Source organism: Neolamprologus multifasciatus, chromosome 3 (assembly GCF_963576455.1).
Source record: "Neolamprologus multifasciatus chromosome 3, fNeoMul1.2, whole genome shotgun sequence".
Taxonomy (NCBI): domain Eukaryota; kingdom Metazoa; phylum Chordata; class Actinopteri; order Cichliformes; family Cichlidae; genus Neolamprologus; species Neolamprologus multifasciatus.
In genome coordinates this window covers 36317984-36333259 of record NC_140441.1, presented here as the reverse complement: position 1 = coordinate 36333259, position 15276 = coordinate 36317984, and the positions used below count along the sequence as shown (strand labels likewise).

General features: G+C 39.9%; 1 protein-coding gene across 1 annotated transcript; it reads left to right on the top strand.

Moving 5' to 3' along the window:
* Window positions 1-4446: 4446 nt before the first annotated feature.
* LOC146522903 (acidic leucine-rich nuclear phosphoprotein 32 family member D-like) lies at window positions 4447-15108 on the top strand. Its single transcript, XM_085142376.1, has 7 exons — window positions 4447-4793; window positions 9230-9379; window positions 9811-9933; window positions 10369-10555; window positions 10633-10730; window positions 13404-13470; window positions 13629-15108. Exons 1-7 carry the CDS (start codon window positions 4740-4742, stop codon window positions 13706-13708), a joined length of 759 nt encoding a protein of 252 aa, XP_084998502.1. The 5' UTR covers window positions 4447-4739; the 3' UTR covers window positions 13709-15108.
* Window positions 15109-15276: the final 168 nt, after the last annotated feature.

Below are 15276 nucleotides of genomic sequence, written 5' to 3'. Positions count from 1 at the left end.
CAGAAAACAACAAAAACAAAATGCTTTAGTTGAGATATTTGTCAAGATAAAATATTTGATAGAAGTTTGGTTGAAGGACGGGAAAACCTAAAGCTACTATACAATCCTTTTGAATAGTAATAATAATAGTAAAAAAAGAAAAGTACTGGTTCAGACTAAACAGTATCTTCTATAAACTGTCAATAATACTGAATATAAAGGCAATAAGTTCTGATGGAACAATAAAATTTAAGGTTTCATCAAAGGAAGAGCTATCTATCTATCTATCTATCTATCTATCTATCTATCTATCTATCTATCTATCTATCTATCTATCTATCTATCTATCTATCTATCTATCTATCTATCTATCTATCTATCTATCTATCTATCTATCTATCTATCTATCTATCTATCTATCTATCTATCTATCTATCTATCTATCTATCTATCTATCTATCTATCTATCAAAGAGCTAAGACATCTCTTCCATTGCCAAAGCACATTCATGAAAACAATACAATCATCAAATAAAACTTTATAATAATCTCTTTCCAGTCTTCAATTTTTTTTTCTGCCATATACCTGCTTTTGCTTAAATGTTACAGGTTTTTGTAAAAGACGGAGGTTTGGTTGGTGCAAACATATGTTCAGTGTTTTCTTTTTACTTTATTCTGTCGGTAAGTTCTGTGTCTGAAAACCTGATTTTTCTGAGTCTCTGTCGAATGTGTGTGAGCTGCATGCAACTGGACCGCTTCACGTCTGCTTTTTGAGATGGATTTTTTAAAAGACAAAACGTTCAAAAAGGGAGAAAGAGAAGGGGGAGATGTTCATCCTGCTGGCTTTTGTCTTGCAGTGCAGTGAACCTAGGTTAACTCTGCTACTCTTCTGTTTTTTGTTGTTCAGTTATTGTACTCTTTGACCTGTTGAAAATTCATATGGCACTCTTCTTCAACTTACAAAGTGCTTTAAGACTTTTTTTTTTTATTTCTTTGAATGATGTTTTTATTTTTGCTTTTTTTGTTTTACTTCCACTGCGATTTGCCCTCTATGGCGACATGTATTCTAACCTCAATGAGGGACTTTTACAGTGTTACCCTCCATTTCCCCTGTTCACCTTGGTAAGAGTCAGACCTAGGCCACATTACCTACCTAAAGTCAGTTTCACCTCTCCAGTTGAGAGATCAGTCATGACACTCCAAACAAAAGCTGCAGGTCTCCAGTCTTTCCTCAGAGGTACAGCTGTTCTGAAAGGAGCACCGTCATTGTTTGGGGCTAAACTTGAGAAGCACCAGCTGGCAGATTCTAATATACTTTACATTTGGACTTCTGCTAAAAAATAATAATAATTTTACATTAATTATGTATTAATAAGCAGGTTAATAACCTAAAAAAAAAGCATTTGCGAAATTGTATAAGTATTATTGGTGTCTTGTGATAACTGGTTGGAGAAATTACGGGCTTAATTATTTTCTTGCTAACATTAGCTTTAGAAGATTTAGGGGCTTCTCATAGCTGATGGTTTCCACCAGTGTGCAGCAACAATGAACTAAAAAGATGGTGTATAATTTAACAGTAAGATACAATAGTTAATATCACCTCCCACTTCATTATGGACATCTGTTTAACCTCTTGTTAACCATATATAAAATCAACCAATCACATGACAGCAACTCAGTGCCTTTATGCACTATGACTATGAATACTTAGATAATGCTGAGGGAAGAAACAATATTCACATGGCTTTGAATGTGGCATTATTGCCACACAGGGATCTCCAGGGTTTTTAAAAATGGTCCAAAAAAAGAGAAAATATCCAGTCAGTGGCAGTTCCCTTAGTGAAAATGTCTTGTTAAGGTCAAAGGTTGGAGCTGATAGGAAGGCAACAGTAACAGTAACACTGTGCCATTCCTTTCAGCTAAGAGCGGGAGACCGAGATAGCAATTCACATAAGCTCACCAAAATTGGACAATAGAAGAGGGAAAAACATTTCCTGATCTGATCAGTCTCAATATCCGCTGTGACATTCAGACAATAGGATCAGAATTTGACATAAACAAAGCATCTTTCCTTGTATTAACAGTTTAGGCTGGTGATAGAGTGATATTGTGTGGGATATTTTTTTGGCAAAGTTTGAGCTCTTTCTACTAGGTGAGCATCATTTAATGTGACTGCTTACCTGAGTATTGATGTTGACTGTCTTCTGATGGGTGATCAGAGTTCATTGTATTCAAATGGTTCCCCACAGTCACCAGATCTCAATTTAATAGAGCATCTTGGGTGGAAGACGAGAGTCACAATGGGGCGTAGCTGACAAATCTGCAGCAACTGTGCGATGCTTTCTTTTTATATGCACCCAAATATCTGAGGAATGTTCACAGAACCTCGTTGAATCTATGCCATGAAGAATTAATGCAGCTCTCAAGGCAAAGGTGGGTCCAACCCAGTAGTAGCAAAGTGTACTTAATAAAGTGACCAGTGAGCATATATACTCTCTGTGCTTCAGAATTAGTGTTGGAGTGATGTGAAACCCCTGAAGCTACAGCCAGTTATCTCAGAGAAATAAAGAATTGCTTGTCTTGCTTGGCTCAAAGACGGCAGCATACGCCAATAAACTGGGCTTGATTGATCTAACTACTTGATTGATCAACAGGTTATGATTTGAGGTGTAGAGTGTCCACTTGCGAAAAACAATTAATGTAAGCTACTTTCCTTTGTGCACCAAGGATGACAGTATATTTAAATAAAAATTGGTGTTTTATTTTTAACTCGAGCTGTTTTTTGCTTTTTTGAGGCTCCACCTGTGAGGTTTAACTCAAGCAGAAGGATTTATCCCAAGGGAGCGGGTCTGCCTCTGAGAGCTGACCTGCTTCAAAGAAACATTTGCAAAACTAAATCTAATCTCTGCACCATGATTTTTGGGGTGTAATAATGTGGCCGGGGTCTGAACTGTGGCTGTGTTACATAATAATACTTTATGCCTTGTGGCTGTATGAAATGGCCCTATGACTTTGGAACCTGCTGTCCTCTGGTGAGCTACTTGTGTGTATGTTAATATATACACACCTTGTTGGTATTTATTTATTTATATATGTATTGTATGTATTGATTTGGTTATTTATTAATTTATTTATTCCTGTGTCCTATTTAATGGTTAGGCACCTGTGACATATTTGACAGTCGTCAATACATTGGTGTATGGTGTTGAGTATGGGAGGGGTGGTTATTGGGGGGAGGATGAAGGGGTATTTTGGGGGGGTTGGGGGTGGGGTTGGTCAATGGAAAAAATCTAGCTGTGATACTAACTCTAACTGTTGCTCTCCTCGTATTGGACAATGATATAATCTAAGACCACTGTATGTATAACTGCTTGTCGTGAAGATGAACTACAATGTAATGACAATAAAGATTAACACTATGATGACACGGTGCAAACAAGACTCCAATCTGTTCTTCACAATGAGTCGATAAACGGAGGGATCAGACAAAGAGCTACAGCACCACTGACTGCACAAAAGTGGAACTGCAACAACAACCAGCAATGATGGCTAGTTTTGAAATCCTTCCTGTAATTTCATATTGGAAATGTTTCGGTTTGAGTCTATAGCACATAATTTGCAGGTCAAAGAAAAAAATGAATTCATGAGCCAACAGTTTTAATCTGCATTTTAATCACATTTTTTCAAAATTACTGTTAATATATTATGTTGTAAGTTAAAAATGATAACCAGAATGATACATTAAGCTACAACAACGATAATAATAATAATAATAATAATCATAATAATAATAAAAAAATAAGTAAAGGCTATAGTGTGTAGTGAAAAATGTCATAAAGTCATAGTGAAAGTGAATTATCTCACATGCCAGACATTTTTTGCTAGTGATAAGCAATTCTTCATTATCGTTTATATTAATGTAGAAATAAATGAGATATGATTTTTCTTTTAGAGTTAAGTTACTGCACGTGGTCGACTTTTTATATCTGTGTAATGATTCCAAATGACAGTATAGTGGCGCTGTAGAGTATTGTTTTCCTAGTGCTGCCGTTTCCCTCCATTTACAAATCAATATCTGATATGTTCAAGACCACCTCAGAAACTCGAAATTTACAAGCTCAAGCTGAAAAAACTCAAACTATCTATATCACAGGAAAATTGGTGAATTTATAAAGCACCTAGTAAGGTTTAAGGAATCCAGCAATCTTGAATCCGTTTTATTATCACTGTTTAAAAATACTGTCCGCAATTAAATGTTTTGGCCTATTTGCATTAATTTTAGTCATTTTCTGTGCGAAGGCTGAATATCTGATTTATAATTCAGGCATTTAATGCACCAAACGGTTTGACCCACTTTTCCACACGCGCCACTGGAGCGTTCCGAGCATGCGTCAAGCTAAAGCGAGTACACTAGAACCGAAAGGAGGTTTCGTGTGTTCCCGCTAAAATGAGATGAAACGTATAACTCTCACACGCGCTGGATAATCTCATAAAACGAAATCAGAGCATGTACGTGGATGACTTATAGAGTGCATGTCCTGAATGTAAAGTGTGCGAACCTCTGGGCGGAATAAGCACTGTTTCTACTTCCGCTATACCCACATAACCACAACTTTATTTTGAAAACCGTTCCCGGAAATGACGAGTATCTATTGTGGCTAGCTTCACTCCGGTTCCGCGTGTTGATGCTGAAGAGAGGACGAGAGAGAAAACAAGCTTTCCATAACGTAAAGAACCAAAGCCAGGCAAAACCGGAGGAAAATGGACATGAAGAAGAGGGTCTCCTTAGAGCTGAGGCACCGGTCGCCATCGGAGGTGGGTCTCTCGGGTTGTGTGCTTCTTTATTGGAATTGATCTGCTGTAGACCGGCAGGAGGAGGGGTGGCGAGCACATGGCAGCGTGTCTGCAGCTTGAGGGGGAAAAAGTGATAAAAAAGCATATCTAAAAAAAGCTAAAGTTTAGATCTAAGCTAACACAAAGTCTGCGAAATTCTTGAATTAGCTGCTTCCCTTCAACTAAGAAGCTGTTATCGCCGCTCGCAAACAGCGCAGTCACGCAGTTGTTTACCACGTTGTTTTCATTTTATGCCCACGCATTTCTCGTTTTATTCATGTTACTGATGCTCTTGAAAGTTATTAAAATTTAAATGAAAATCCCCACGCATGAAAATTAACTTAAAACCGCCTGCTTATCGGGAAATAAAAATATAATCGACGTCTTTCGGGCCTGGCTAATTCTAGAATTTCATTTATTTCGAAGTCGATAGATGGTATTTTAATTCTAATAAACCCCATTGCGTATTAACATTTTATTTCCTTGTTAACTTTTTGTTAAAAATATTTTTCTGCAACTCACCGAGTCACTTTTTAAAAATAACTGTTTACGCGAGCGCGTTTCCAGAGATTAGTCGGATCCAGCGAGCGTAAACGCGCTAAGGGCGCGTAGCCATTGGCGTGCTAGCGCTACTTTTATAAAGTGGCTGAATCGTTGTGGCCCGAATTTACGACACTCGTTTACTCATATCATTTCGCATAGAACCACCGTAATGAGAGACATTTTCCGCCGCAATACCTTATCAATTTGGGGCGATAAGTGAGGGCTCCGCGGAGCGGAGAGGCTGGTAATAACACGCAGCTAGCAACAGAGCTAACTAGCAGCGTCACGTGTTGCTATGAGTTTACAAACAGAGAGCCTCGGTCGGGCCCCGTTCCAACATGAAACCGCACAGGTGTCCTCTGTAGGATCCTAGTGTGTTTTTCTTTTGGAAACACCTGAAAATGACAAGATTTACAACAAATAAACTGATATATACCTAAAGTGTTTTGGTGGTTTTTAAAAATAACATATTTCATGTAATGCTGTTGTATTTCAAACATTTCAAAAGGTTTAAATGCTGAGGGCAATGTATGTACAGGTAATCTCTGAGCTCAATGCTCAGGTATTAGGCAGTGTCTCTCTCTCTTTCTTATTTTTTTTCTCTCCTTTTGGCTGTCCCCAATCTCCCTACTGTGGCCATTTCAGAAGTTTTTGAACCAATAAAAAAAATCATGTAAAGCTACTCTTGGATTTGGTGTAATGTTTAATTGGGCTAATGTGGTTGGAGTGATAGATAGGTTCAAGAGTGAAAGGGAAAGTTTACTAGATTGTCGTGAGAACTGCTGCAATGTATGGTTTAAAGATGGTGGCACGGTCAAAAAGACAGTAGGCAGAGCTGAAGATGTTAAGGTTTCTGTTTTGATTGAGCAGGGTAGGACAAAATTAGAAATGAGAACACAAGAGGGACAGTTCGGTTTGGGAGACAAAGTTGGAAAGCCAGTTGGAGGCTGAGATGGTTTGGTCATGTGCAGAGGAGCAATGGTGGATATACTGGACAAAGGGTGATAAACATGGAGCTGGCAGGCAGGAGGAAAGGAGGAAGACCACAGAGGAGGATGCAAAGTATAGGGCGATCAGTTATCAAGTTGTTCCAGATTTCCAGCTGAAGCTAAATTCAGGTATGAGGTGGACACTTTAAGGTTTTGCTGTGGTGCCCACTAAAGGCAGCGCTCAGAGAAAGGAAAAAAAATGTTGAAGTTTTGTCCACATTATTCACATGAGTGAAAATTATTAACTGATTATGCTTTTTGTACATTTTAAATCTGGCTGAAAATAAATTTCACTACTACGCCAGGAATACTAGCACATTAACTAATTAAGCCATTGCATATTTTTAATACAGACCACTATTTAATAGTAAAAAGCTGCCGTGTGTTATTGCCCCCTGGTGGTGACTAAAAATACTGCATCTTATAGACTGAAGCTTCATCCATCTTTTATGGTGTCTTGTGTCAGCTTAACATTCTGCAAAAGTCCTCCTGTTTATACGTAGGGGATGATTGGGTTTTATTACAAGGGAGGCGCTGTGATCATACAATGAAACACCGACATGTTTCAATGAAAACGCGGTGGAAACTCCCGTGTTCTTGCGCTGCTTCTGTGGGTAACCACGCTTTCTATTTAAAGTCACCTCACCCGTTAGGCAGTGCTCAGTACAAGGAAAATGAATTAGTCACATTGACTTCGCTATTTAATCAAACCATCAAGTGAGTCATTTGAGGTTACAGATTTGTTTCATGTCACCAGCCGACAACGAGATTACAGCGGCAGCTCGACTGATTTTGCAGATTCTTCATCCACATGTAAACGCAGAAGTGGAGTTTCTGAAGAACTTCAACTTGGAAGAGTTTCGGTGATCTAAAAAGTTGTTTACATGTGAACGAAGGATCAAAACACACAGGGGAAAGAAACAAAACATAAACTAGGGCTGGGCAATATGGCCTAAATTCCATATCAAGATATAATTTAAAGCAGCGGTCCCCAACCCCCGGGCCTCGGACTGGTGCCGGTCCGTGAGTCGTTTGGTACCGGGCCGCAAGAGTTGAGGCTCGGTGTGAAATGTATGGTTTTCAGCGTTATTTTGTTATCGTTAACTCTGTTTTCCTGGGTCTTTTCACGTGTGTTATGAATAAATCTTCTTTTTTTCGGTACCGGTACTAGTTTTATTTTGTTGTATTTATCCGCGACACCTTAAAGGCCGGTCCGTGAAAATATTGTCGGGCATAAACCGGTCCGTGGCGCAAAAAAGGTTGGGGACCGCTGATTTAAAGCATGTGCGGTAACAATATATATTGTGATACGTTCTTTTCTTCTGTATAATGTATTTTACACACTATAAGGCACGCTTAAAATCCTTTAATTTTCTCAAAAATCAACAGTGTGGCTTGTGTATGAATTCTGGTTGTGCTCACTGACCTCGAACCGATTTTATGTGGTACATGGCACTCAGTAATCTGTCAAAAAATGTTTCAGTACCACTTTGGTAAGCTACGAAGCAGCACCGCTTGATGGATTGTTGGAGCATTACGGCTGCTGTAGTCAGGAACCTCGCGGAGTAATCTGGGTCCTAAACTCCATCTGGTTCAGGTCCCAAAATCAAACAAACACTGCAGCATCACTGAGAGTTAAAAACTGCCTAAAGTCTTTCATCTTTAATCAAATCATCAGCATTGCTGCTTTATCGGGTGTTTAACATCCAGGCATCCATGAAAACAGAATTTATTAAATTTAACAGAGTTAGAAGTTAGCAGGAAGTTAGCTCGCTAGTTTCCACCTAAACATGACATACCATGTTCTGACTGAGAGATTTCTAAACAAATGAAAAAGTACAGCTCTGCTACCACTTCCAACATAAATGAAGACAGAAAACTAAACAGTAGTGACTTTTGTAGGGTTACTGAAGTTGGGCTAGCTGGTATATAATGATGTGCTACGTGATGACTAGCAAAACAGCCACGTTAGTATAACATTACCACAGTGAAGCTGAAGGATGAACGCTAACTTTTTTCCACTCGATAAAAGTTAACATGAGGGATTCTGGTGGTCAGGGACAAATGCAATCACATGGCAGGATGCTATAAACAGACCAAACTTCAGTCAGGAGAACAACTGAGATTATTCATCCACAATACGAGGTTAGTCATTCATATACTGCACCAACACGGGAATAGAGCAGCTGTGATGGAATACAGCATTAATGAATCAATGTTACGGAAGTGGAGGAAGCGCAGTTTTTGCCCATATTCCAAAAGTGCTTCATCTCTTTGCTTTTACTGTCGCCCGCCATAATTTGCAGATGATGTTGTTTGCAGCCACTGCCATGCTTTCGACCAAAACAGGCGCAGCTTGATGACACCATCAACATGGCGGTAGAGCAGAATAGTCAAAATCTCTAACGCTGGCCAAATTTATATTGTTTCTACCGTATACCGTTTATACCGCCCACCCCTAACATAAACCCTATAAATACCTGCGTATGTGTGGAAGGACAACTGCAGATTATTATAATGAAGTTTTTACTTTTGCATAAACAACAAAGTAAGCAGAGAGGAAAAGCTCTACTAGATTAAACATACAAGAGCACACAGTGTATTCAAAAAAGCTGATGTTTTATTATTTTTTTATTACAACATGCTGTTACTGTATCAACCATCACGCAAAAATTGAAAATGATATGTTGAAAACTGGAGGCTAAACATGAAACATTCAGGGTTAAAAGTGGCGAAGAGTCACAGAGTCAAACTGTAACCAGTTTAATGTGTCACTCTTCTCACATGCTGCTTAAAATAGAAATAGAGTTTACAGTTATCCACTCTTTCACCCGGTTGGCAACTTTGAGCCATGCTGGATTAACGCCTTCCCTTCTCTCCCCTCAGGTCCAGGAGCTGGTCCTGGATAACTGTCGCTCGAGCGAAGGAAAGATTGAGGGAATCACAGAAGAGTTCTCGAATCTGGAACTGCTCAGCCTCATCAACGTCGGCCTGACCAGCGTCGCAGACATCCCAAAGCTGGCCAAACTCAAAAAGGTGAGAGGGCCTGCAGAGCGTCAGGAAACCAGATGTTCATGTAGATGTTTGAAGAAGGTGCAGATGTTCAGCTTTGCTGAGCTTTCAGTTCCTTTTCCAGCATGTTTTCTCTTTGTAGTTTCTGAAAGGTGATTCAAATTTGATTGTTTTGTTATTGGTGAATTTCTCAGTTACGTAGCCGGTGGACAGCTGCCTCTGGTATACTTTGCTTGCTTTTTGGTGCAGCAGAGGGTTGAGAAGCTTTGTGTTTGGCTTCAACTGTCACACAGTTTGATGGCTTTTCACGTCTTTCTTTTTGTCCCGTCAGCGCTCTAAAAATAAAAGACACTAATGATGTAATAATATAAAGCTGCGATATCACCAGGTTTTTAAAAAATATATATATTTCTGTTTGATTTTTTGATTCACAGCTTTTCTTTGTGTCTCTGCAGTTGGAGCTCAGTGACAACAGGATATCGGGTGGTCTGGAGGTCCTGGCAGAGCGGCTGGTGAACCTAACGCACCTTAACCTCAGCGGGAACAAGTTCAAAGACATCAGCACCCTGGAGCCGCTGGTGGGTGGAGTCTACATCGTTATTTAAAAAAGAAGTGACAGATCACTGCTGTGTGCCTTTGTATGTGAATAGATTGTGACCATCAGTAAATCATATAACAGCATGAAATACACACACACAAACACATTTATATATGTATATATAAACAAACAGTTTCTATAGTAACAGCCAACATGGACGACAGTCAGCAGCTCTGTTATCCTTATACTGACATGTAGGTATACAATATATGTGCTGGTCTCAGGTGTCCATGATGCAGTTTCAGCTTGTAGTGACATAATAGTGCACAAGAGCTGTGGGTCGTCAGTATTCTGTCCAAAGCAAACTTGCACACCGTGTGCTGTAGCCAAACGAGGGCAGCACTTTGTACTTCTTCATTAGTTCTTTGAAAATGTTTTCAGAAAACTGATCGGATGTCCGTCTTTGTCCCTCCAGAAAAAGCTGCCCCAGCTGAAGAGTCTCGACCTGTTTAACTGCGAGGTGACAAACCTGGCCGACTACAGGGAGTCCATCTTCAAGCTGCTTCCCCAGCTCACCTACCTGGACGGCTACGACATTGACGACTGCGAGGCCTCCGACTCCGAGGGCGAGGGAGACGGCGTCGACGATGAGGACGAAGAAGGTGAAGGTTTGATTTCTAGAAAGCTGAGAGAAAATTAAAGCGACAGTAATATTAAGATAGTTCTTTTTATTTTGCAGAGGGCGAGTCAGAGGACTTTGAGGAAGAGGAAGAGGAGGATGAAGAAGACGTAGTGGCTGAGGAGGACGACGAAGACGACGACAGCGGTGATGATGAGGTGAGTTTGGAGTTAAATCAGTAACGTTTACATAGAAATGCTGAAGAACAATGAAAGATGTGATGTCTCTTCTGTTTATCTGTGACGTATTTGCTCGTCTGTCCTCCACATGCTGTCTAAAACCACTTTCATCACAGCATCACAGTCAAATGCCCTCTGTCCTGTGAATTTGGTGCATTAAGACTAGAGATGGACCGATCCGATATTACGTATCGGCATCGGTCCGATACTGACCCAAATTACTGGATCGGATATCGGCGAGAAATAAAAAATGTAATCCGATCCGTTAAATATCAAAAAAGCACATCACAAAACTTGCTACACGGCGTAACTCGGCTCATAACCGTAGCACGTCGCAGCAATATGCATCACGTGTTAGAGCGGCTGTGTGTATTTGTAGCCTTGCTAGCAAACCAGCATTTCATCTCCGAGGAAGTTATCCCAGAGAGAAGTAAAGCAAATGTGTAAGTTCATCTCTGAATGTCTGTAAAGCATTCCCACGTTAAGCTTAACAACAGATATATGGAGGGACTGCCCCTCTCTCTCTCTCTCTCTCTCTCTCTCTCTCTCTCTCTCTCTCTCTCTCTCTCTCTCTCTCTCTCTCTCTCTCTCTCTCTCTTCCCCCCCCCCCCTCTCTCCCCTGTTGCTACTTCAATCTTGAAACTGCTTAATGATCAGCTGATCGGCTTTTCTGTCGCGAGTCAGTCTCTCTTCTTAGTTTTTGGCCCACTTCTCACCAGAAAGAGGATACCAGCAGCTGAACAACAGCAGCACGTTTAAGCTTGATAAGCTGTTGTTAGAATTTATTTATTATTACTTTCTACAGCAGGATCCTTTTCTACATAGCTGACTGCTGGTAACTGTGCAGGGGTGGATCTAGCAAAGTTTAGCCAGGGGGGCCGATAGGGCATGAACAGGGAAAAGGGGGCACAAAGACATACTTTTCTTTCTTATTCTCATTTAAAATGTCGAGCTTTTAATAAATAATTATCTGACTCTTACACCCAAAGTTTTAATCTGATGTAAAATATATAGAAGTCCATTACTGTATATAGTAACTGTTAAGTCTAATATACCCTAGTAAGCTATAGTACTTTTTCCTTTGGGAAGATACCATCTGTGCAGTCTGCAATTCTGTTGAAGAAAGATGTTGAATCTATTTAATTATTCTTGAAAAATAATTTATTTTGTGCATTTTCCCCCTGCATCAAATTATATTTGATTACATTGATTAAGCATCATGAGGTGGAGGGTGGTTCCCTATTTTTTATTTTTTTTTTTTTTGCTGGGAGTTTGCAACCCTATTAGTTAGGTTGCTTAATATTTTTGCTAAGTACTCTTTAAAATACCAGAATAGGGAGGATGGAGCAGGTTTAAGTTTATTAGATTGATCAGTGTTGCTGAACTATGACATATTTTGGGCGCAGTGTATTTTTTACATACAGGTATAACAGAATAGCTTTAGTGTTGTTATTTATTTAAACTTGAGTATAAACTTATACAAAATGCAGCAAGATATTAAAAAAAACGTTTTATTGATTAAAAAACACACTATATCGGATTCATATCGGTATCGGCAGATATCCAAATTTATGATATCGGTATCGGACATAAAAAAGTGGTATTGTGCCATCTCTAATTAAGACTACAATAAGATGGAGTCAGTCTGCAATTTAATGAGGTTAAGTTGGCATTTACATGTTAAGGTTCGTGATGAATCTCTGAAAAGTCCAGCCAGAACCTCAGAAATGTAACCAGAATGCAACCAGTTAAGTGCCATACTGCACAGAGACGTGTTGCAGACAGGTTGCATTCAGGGACACAAGAGTTGCTCAGCGTTTGCTGCATGTTGGGAATCTGTCTGCATATATAAATAATTAATTGTAAACTCCTCGACAAAGTGACTGACTGCAGGCACACTGGGATTGGTTGGAGGCAGGTTGGCTCCCACCAGGAGACCCGTGCAGTTGTGTAAACACCCATATGGATAATTTATAATACAACAGCTCTGTTTGTTTATAGGTACACACATGTGCTTTCATGTAGTCCTCCAAAACCCGACAGGTGTCCGTAGGTTAAACACAGATTGCTTGGAAAGGAACAGGGAAGCTGCGCTTGATGAGTCAGGAGAGGGTCTCCTTAATTCTTGTTCACGAAAATTAAAAATCATCATGTTTGATAACAACAAAGGAAACTGGCTACACTTAAAAACAATACGGCGACAAAACACTTACACAAAGTCTGACGAAAAGCTGTACGCCAAGCACAGTTTACTATAACAACCCCACACACTATAGGTGGTTCCAGTAAAAGCAACGAAAGGCAGGATTTGTTTGGTTCTTAGCAAAGTAAAACCATTCAGGCGTCACTAGTAAAACATCATCATGCTTTTTCTCATGTTCATGAGTAGAGGCTGGTCAGTGTTCTGCGCATGGCTGAGTCGGTCAAAAATACACAGCTTTTGCAGTACAGTTTAAATGTTCACAGTTTACGTTCAGTAAACAGTAAAACTTTGATTGTTAGCTTGTGGTACATTAGTCTGCTCTGACTTTCCGACGGGGTAATCCGAGTTGAGGGAGCGTTCCACAACACATTTCCAACTGGGAACTCAGACTTTCCGACTGATTCAGAAGAGGCACTGTGAGTTTGCATCAGCAGTCTTTGTCCCTGCAGGATGGAGAGGTGAACGGAGATGTGGACAGCGAGGAAGAAGACGATGATGAAGATGAGGAGGAGGATGGTGAGTAAACCTGTATTTTTCCTCACTATTACTTCTTTGTTTTGAGGAACACTCAACATTCATTTATATCTGATGGTGTCTGTTGAGTTGGTTCAGTCAGGTGTAGCCAAGTAGTAATTAATCAGCCAAATAAAAGACTCCCATTGTTCTTCCTGCAGATGAGGACTCGTCTCCAGCCAAAGGAGAAAAGAGGAAGAGGGACCCCGAGGACGAGGATGATGATGACGATGATGAATGAGGGCCTGCAGAGACCCCTCCCTGACCCCCGCAAACCCTGCTGACCTCTTATCCACCCTCAGTGTAAATGTCTCATCCCTGCTGCCAATTCTTCCCCCTCTGCCTCCTCCCACTTTCACTCTGGGCCACGTCCCATTTCTGAAACTGGTCTCCTCGCTTGTCGCCTGCCTCTAGCAGAGCAATTGACATCCGTTATTGTTTAAAACGCCTCATTAATTATTTGTTTTGCTTTTTTTTTTTTTTTTTTTTTTTTTTTTTAAATACTTTCATTTCCACAAGTTGAGCCAAATTTTTTTCACATTGTCATCAACAACTTACAGCCTCCATTTAGTCCTCTGTTTTTGCCGCAGTGTTATTCTTTTGGTTTAATGGCAGCACGTTTATTTTTTGTGAACTCAGGAAAGAAGAAAACACTTTAACAAAAAAGTATCTGTTTTCTCGTCCCACCATCAACTGTATAAAAGAGTTTGTTTAGCTATTAAAATAAGAAGCTGCAGAGAGATTCTCACATTTTTAGAAGCTGGAACCAGAGGATGTTTCGCCTTCTTTGGAAACCTGCAAATCTTCCATCAGAATATACAGCTCGACAGTTTTTTGTTTGTTTATTTGTTTGTTTGTTTTTTCACAGTTTACATTTAAAATGGGGGGAAAAACAACCTAAACTTGTGCTAACAGGAAAGAAACTATCTGAACTCTAAATTCCAACTCTTGTTTGTGGGCAGTAAATGCATCACCTGTCTGGAAAAGCTCAAAAAAACAAAACATCGCAGACTTTACGTCAGTTTTCCTCTTCCTCCTGAGAATAAATGTCTCTCGTTAACTTTTTTTTTGATTGCATGTGGGCGTGGTTTATTTTTATTTTTTTTACAAGACAATAAAAACATGAGGAGTTAATAAATGAATTAATGAAATTTGAACCCAACCCCATTTCCTTATTTTTCCCCTGATGTCATCGGTCTGTGATGTAGCTCGTTGCTCTGATGACATCATTGTGTTAAAGCCAATCTTAAAAAAAAAAAAAAAAAAAGCTACCCACCCTCCTCCTCCTCCCTCTTCCTGTTGCCAAGGCCAAACCTGCTCAGGGCAAATCGTGTTGTCTTTTTTTGCCAACAGAGCTTTTTAAAAGAAATATTTTTTCAGAGGAATTTGTTTTTGTTTAATTTTTGTATGGTTGTCTGGGGAAACGCTCTGCCTCTTTCCTCCCCCCTCTCCCTCTTTCTGCCTCCTTTAGTTTCTGTCTCCTCAGTAGAGAGCTCCAGATGTTCCTTCAAGCTTACACTGACTAGTCGAGGTTGTTTTCTTTTTGTTTTTGTTTTTTTGTGTTTTACTTTCTGTAAGTTAAATGAAAGCAAACAAAAATACATACAAAAAGGACTTTGTAAATAAAATCTTAACATTTTGCTCCTGGCTCTCTTGTGTCCTCGTCTCCCCCCGTCTCGTTTAGTCTTTTAAAGCCAGCGCTGCTCACAGTCAGTAGCGGTTTTTGACATGTGTGACATGGGCAGTTGCCCAGGGCGGCATCACGGGCATCGGCAAAAAAGAGATGCTCGTACTCATGCTGCCCCAACA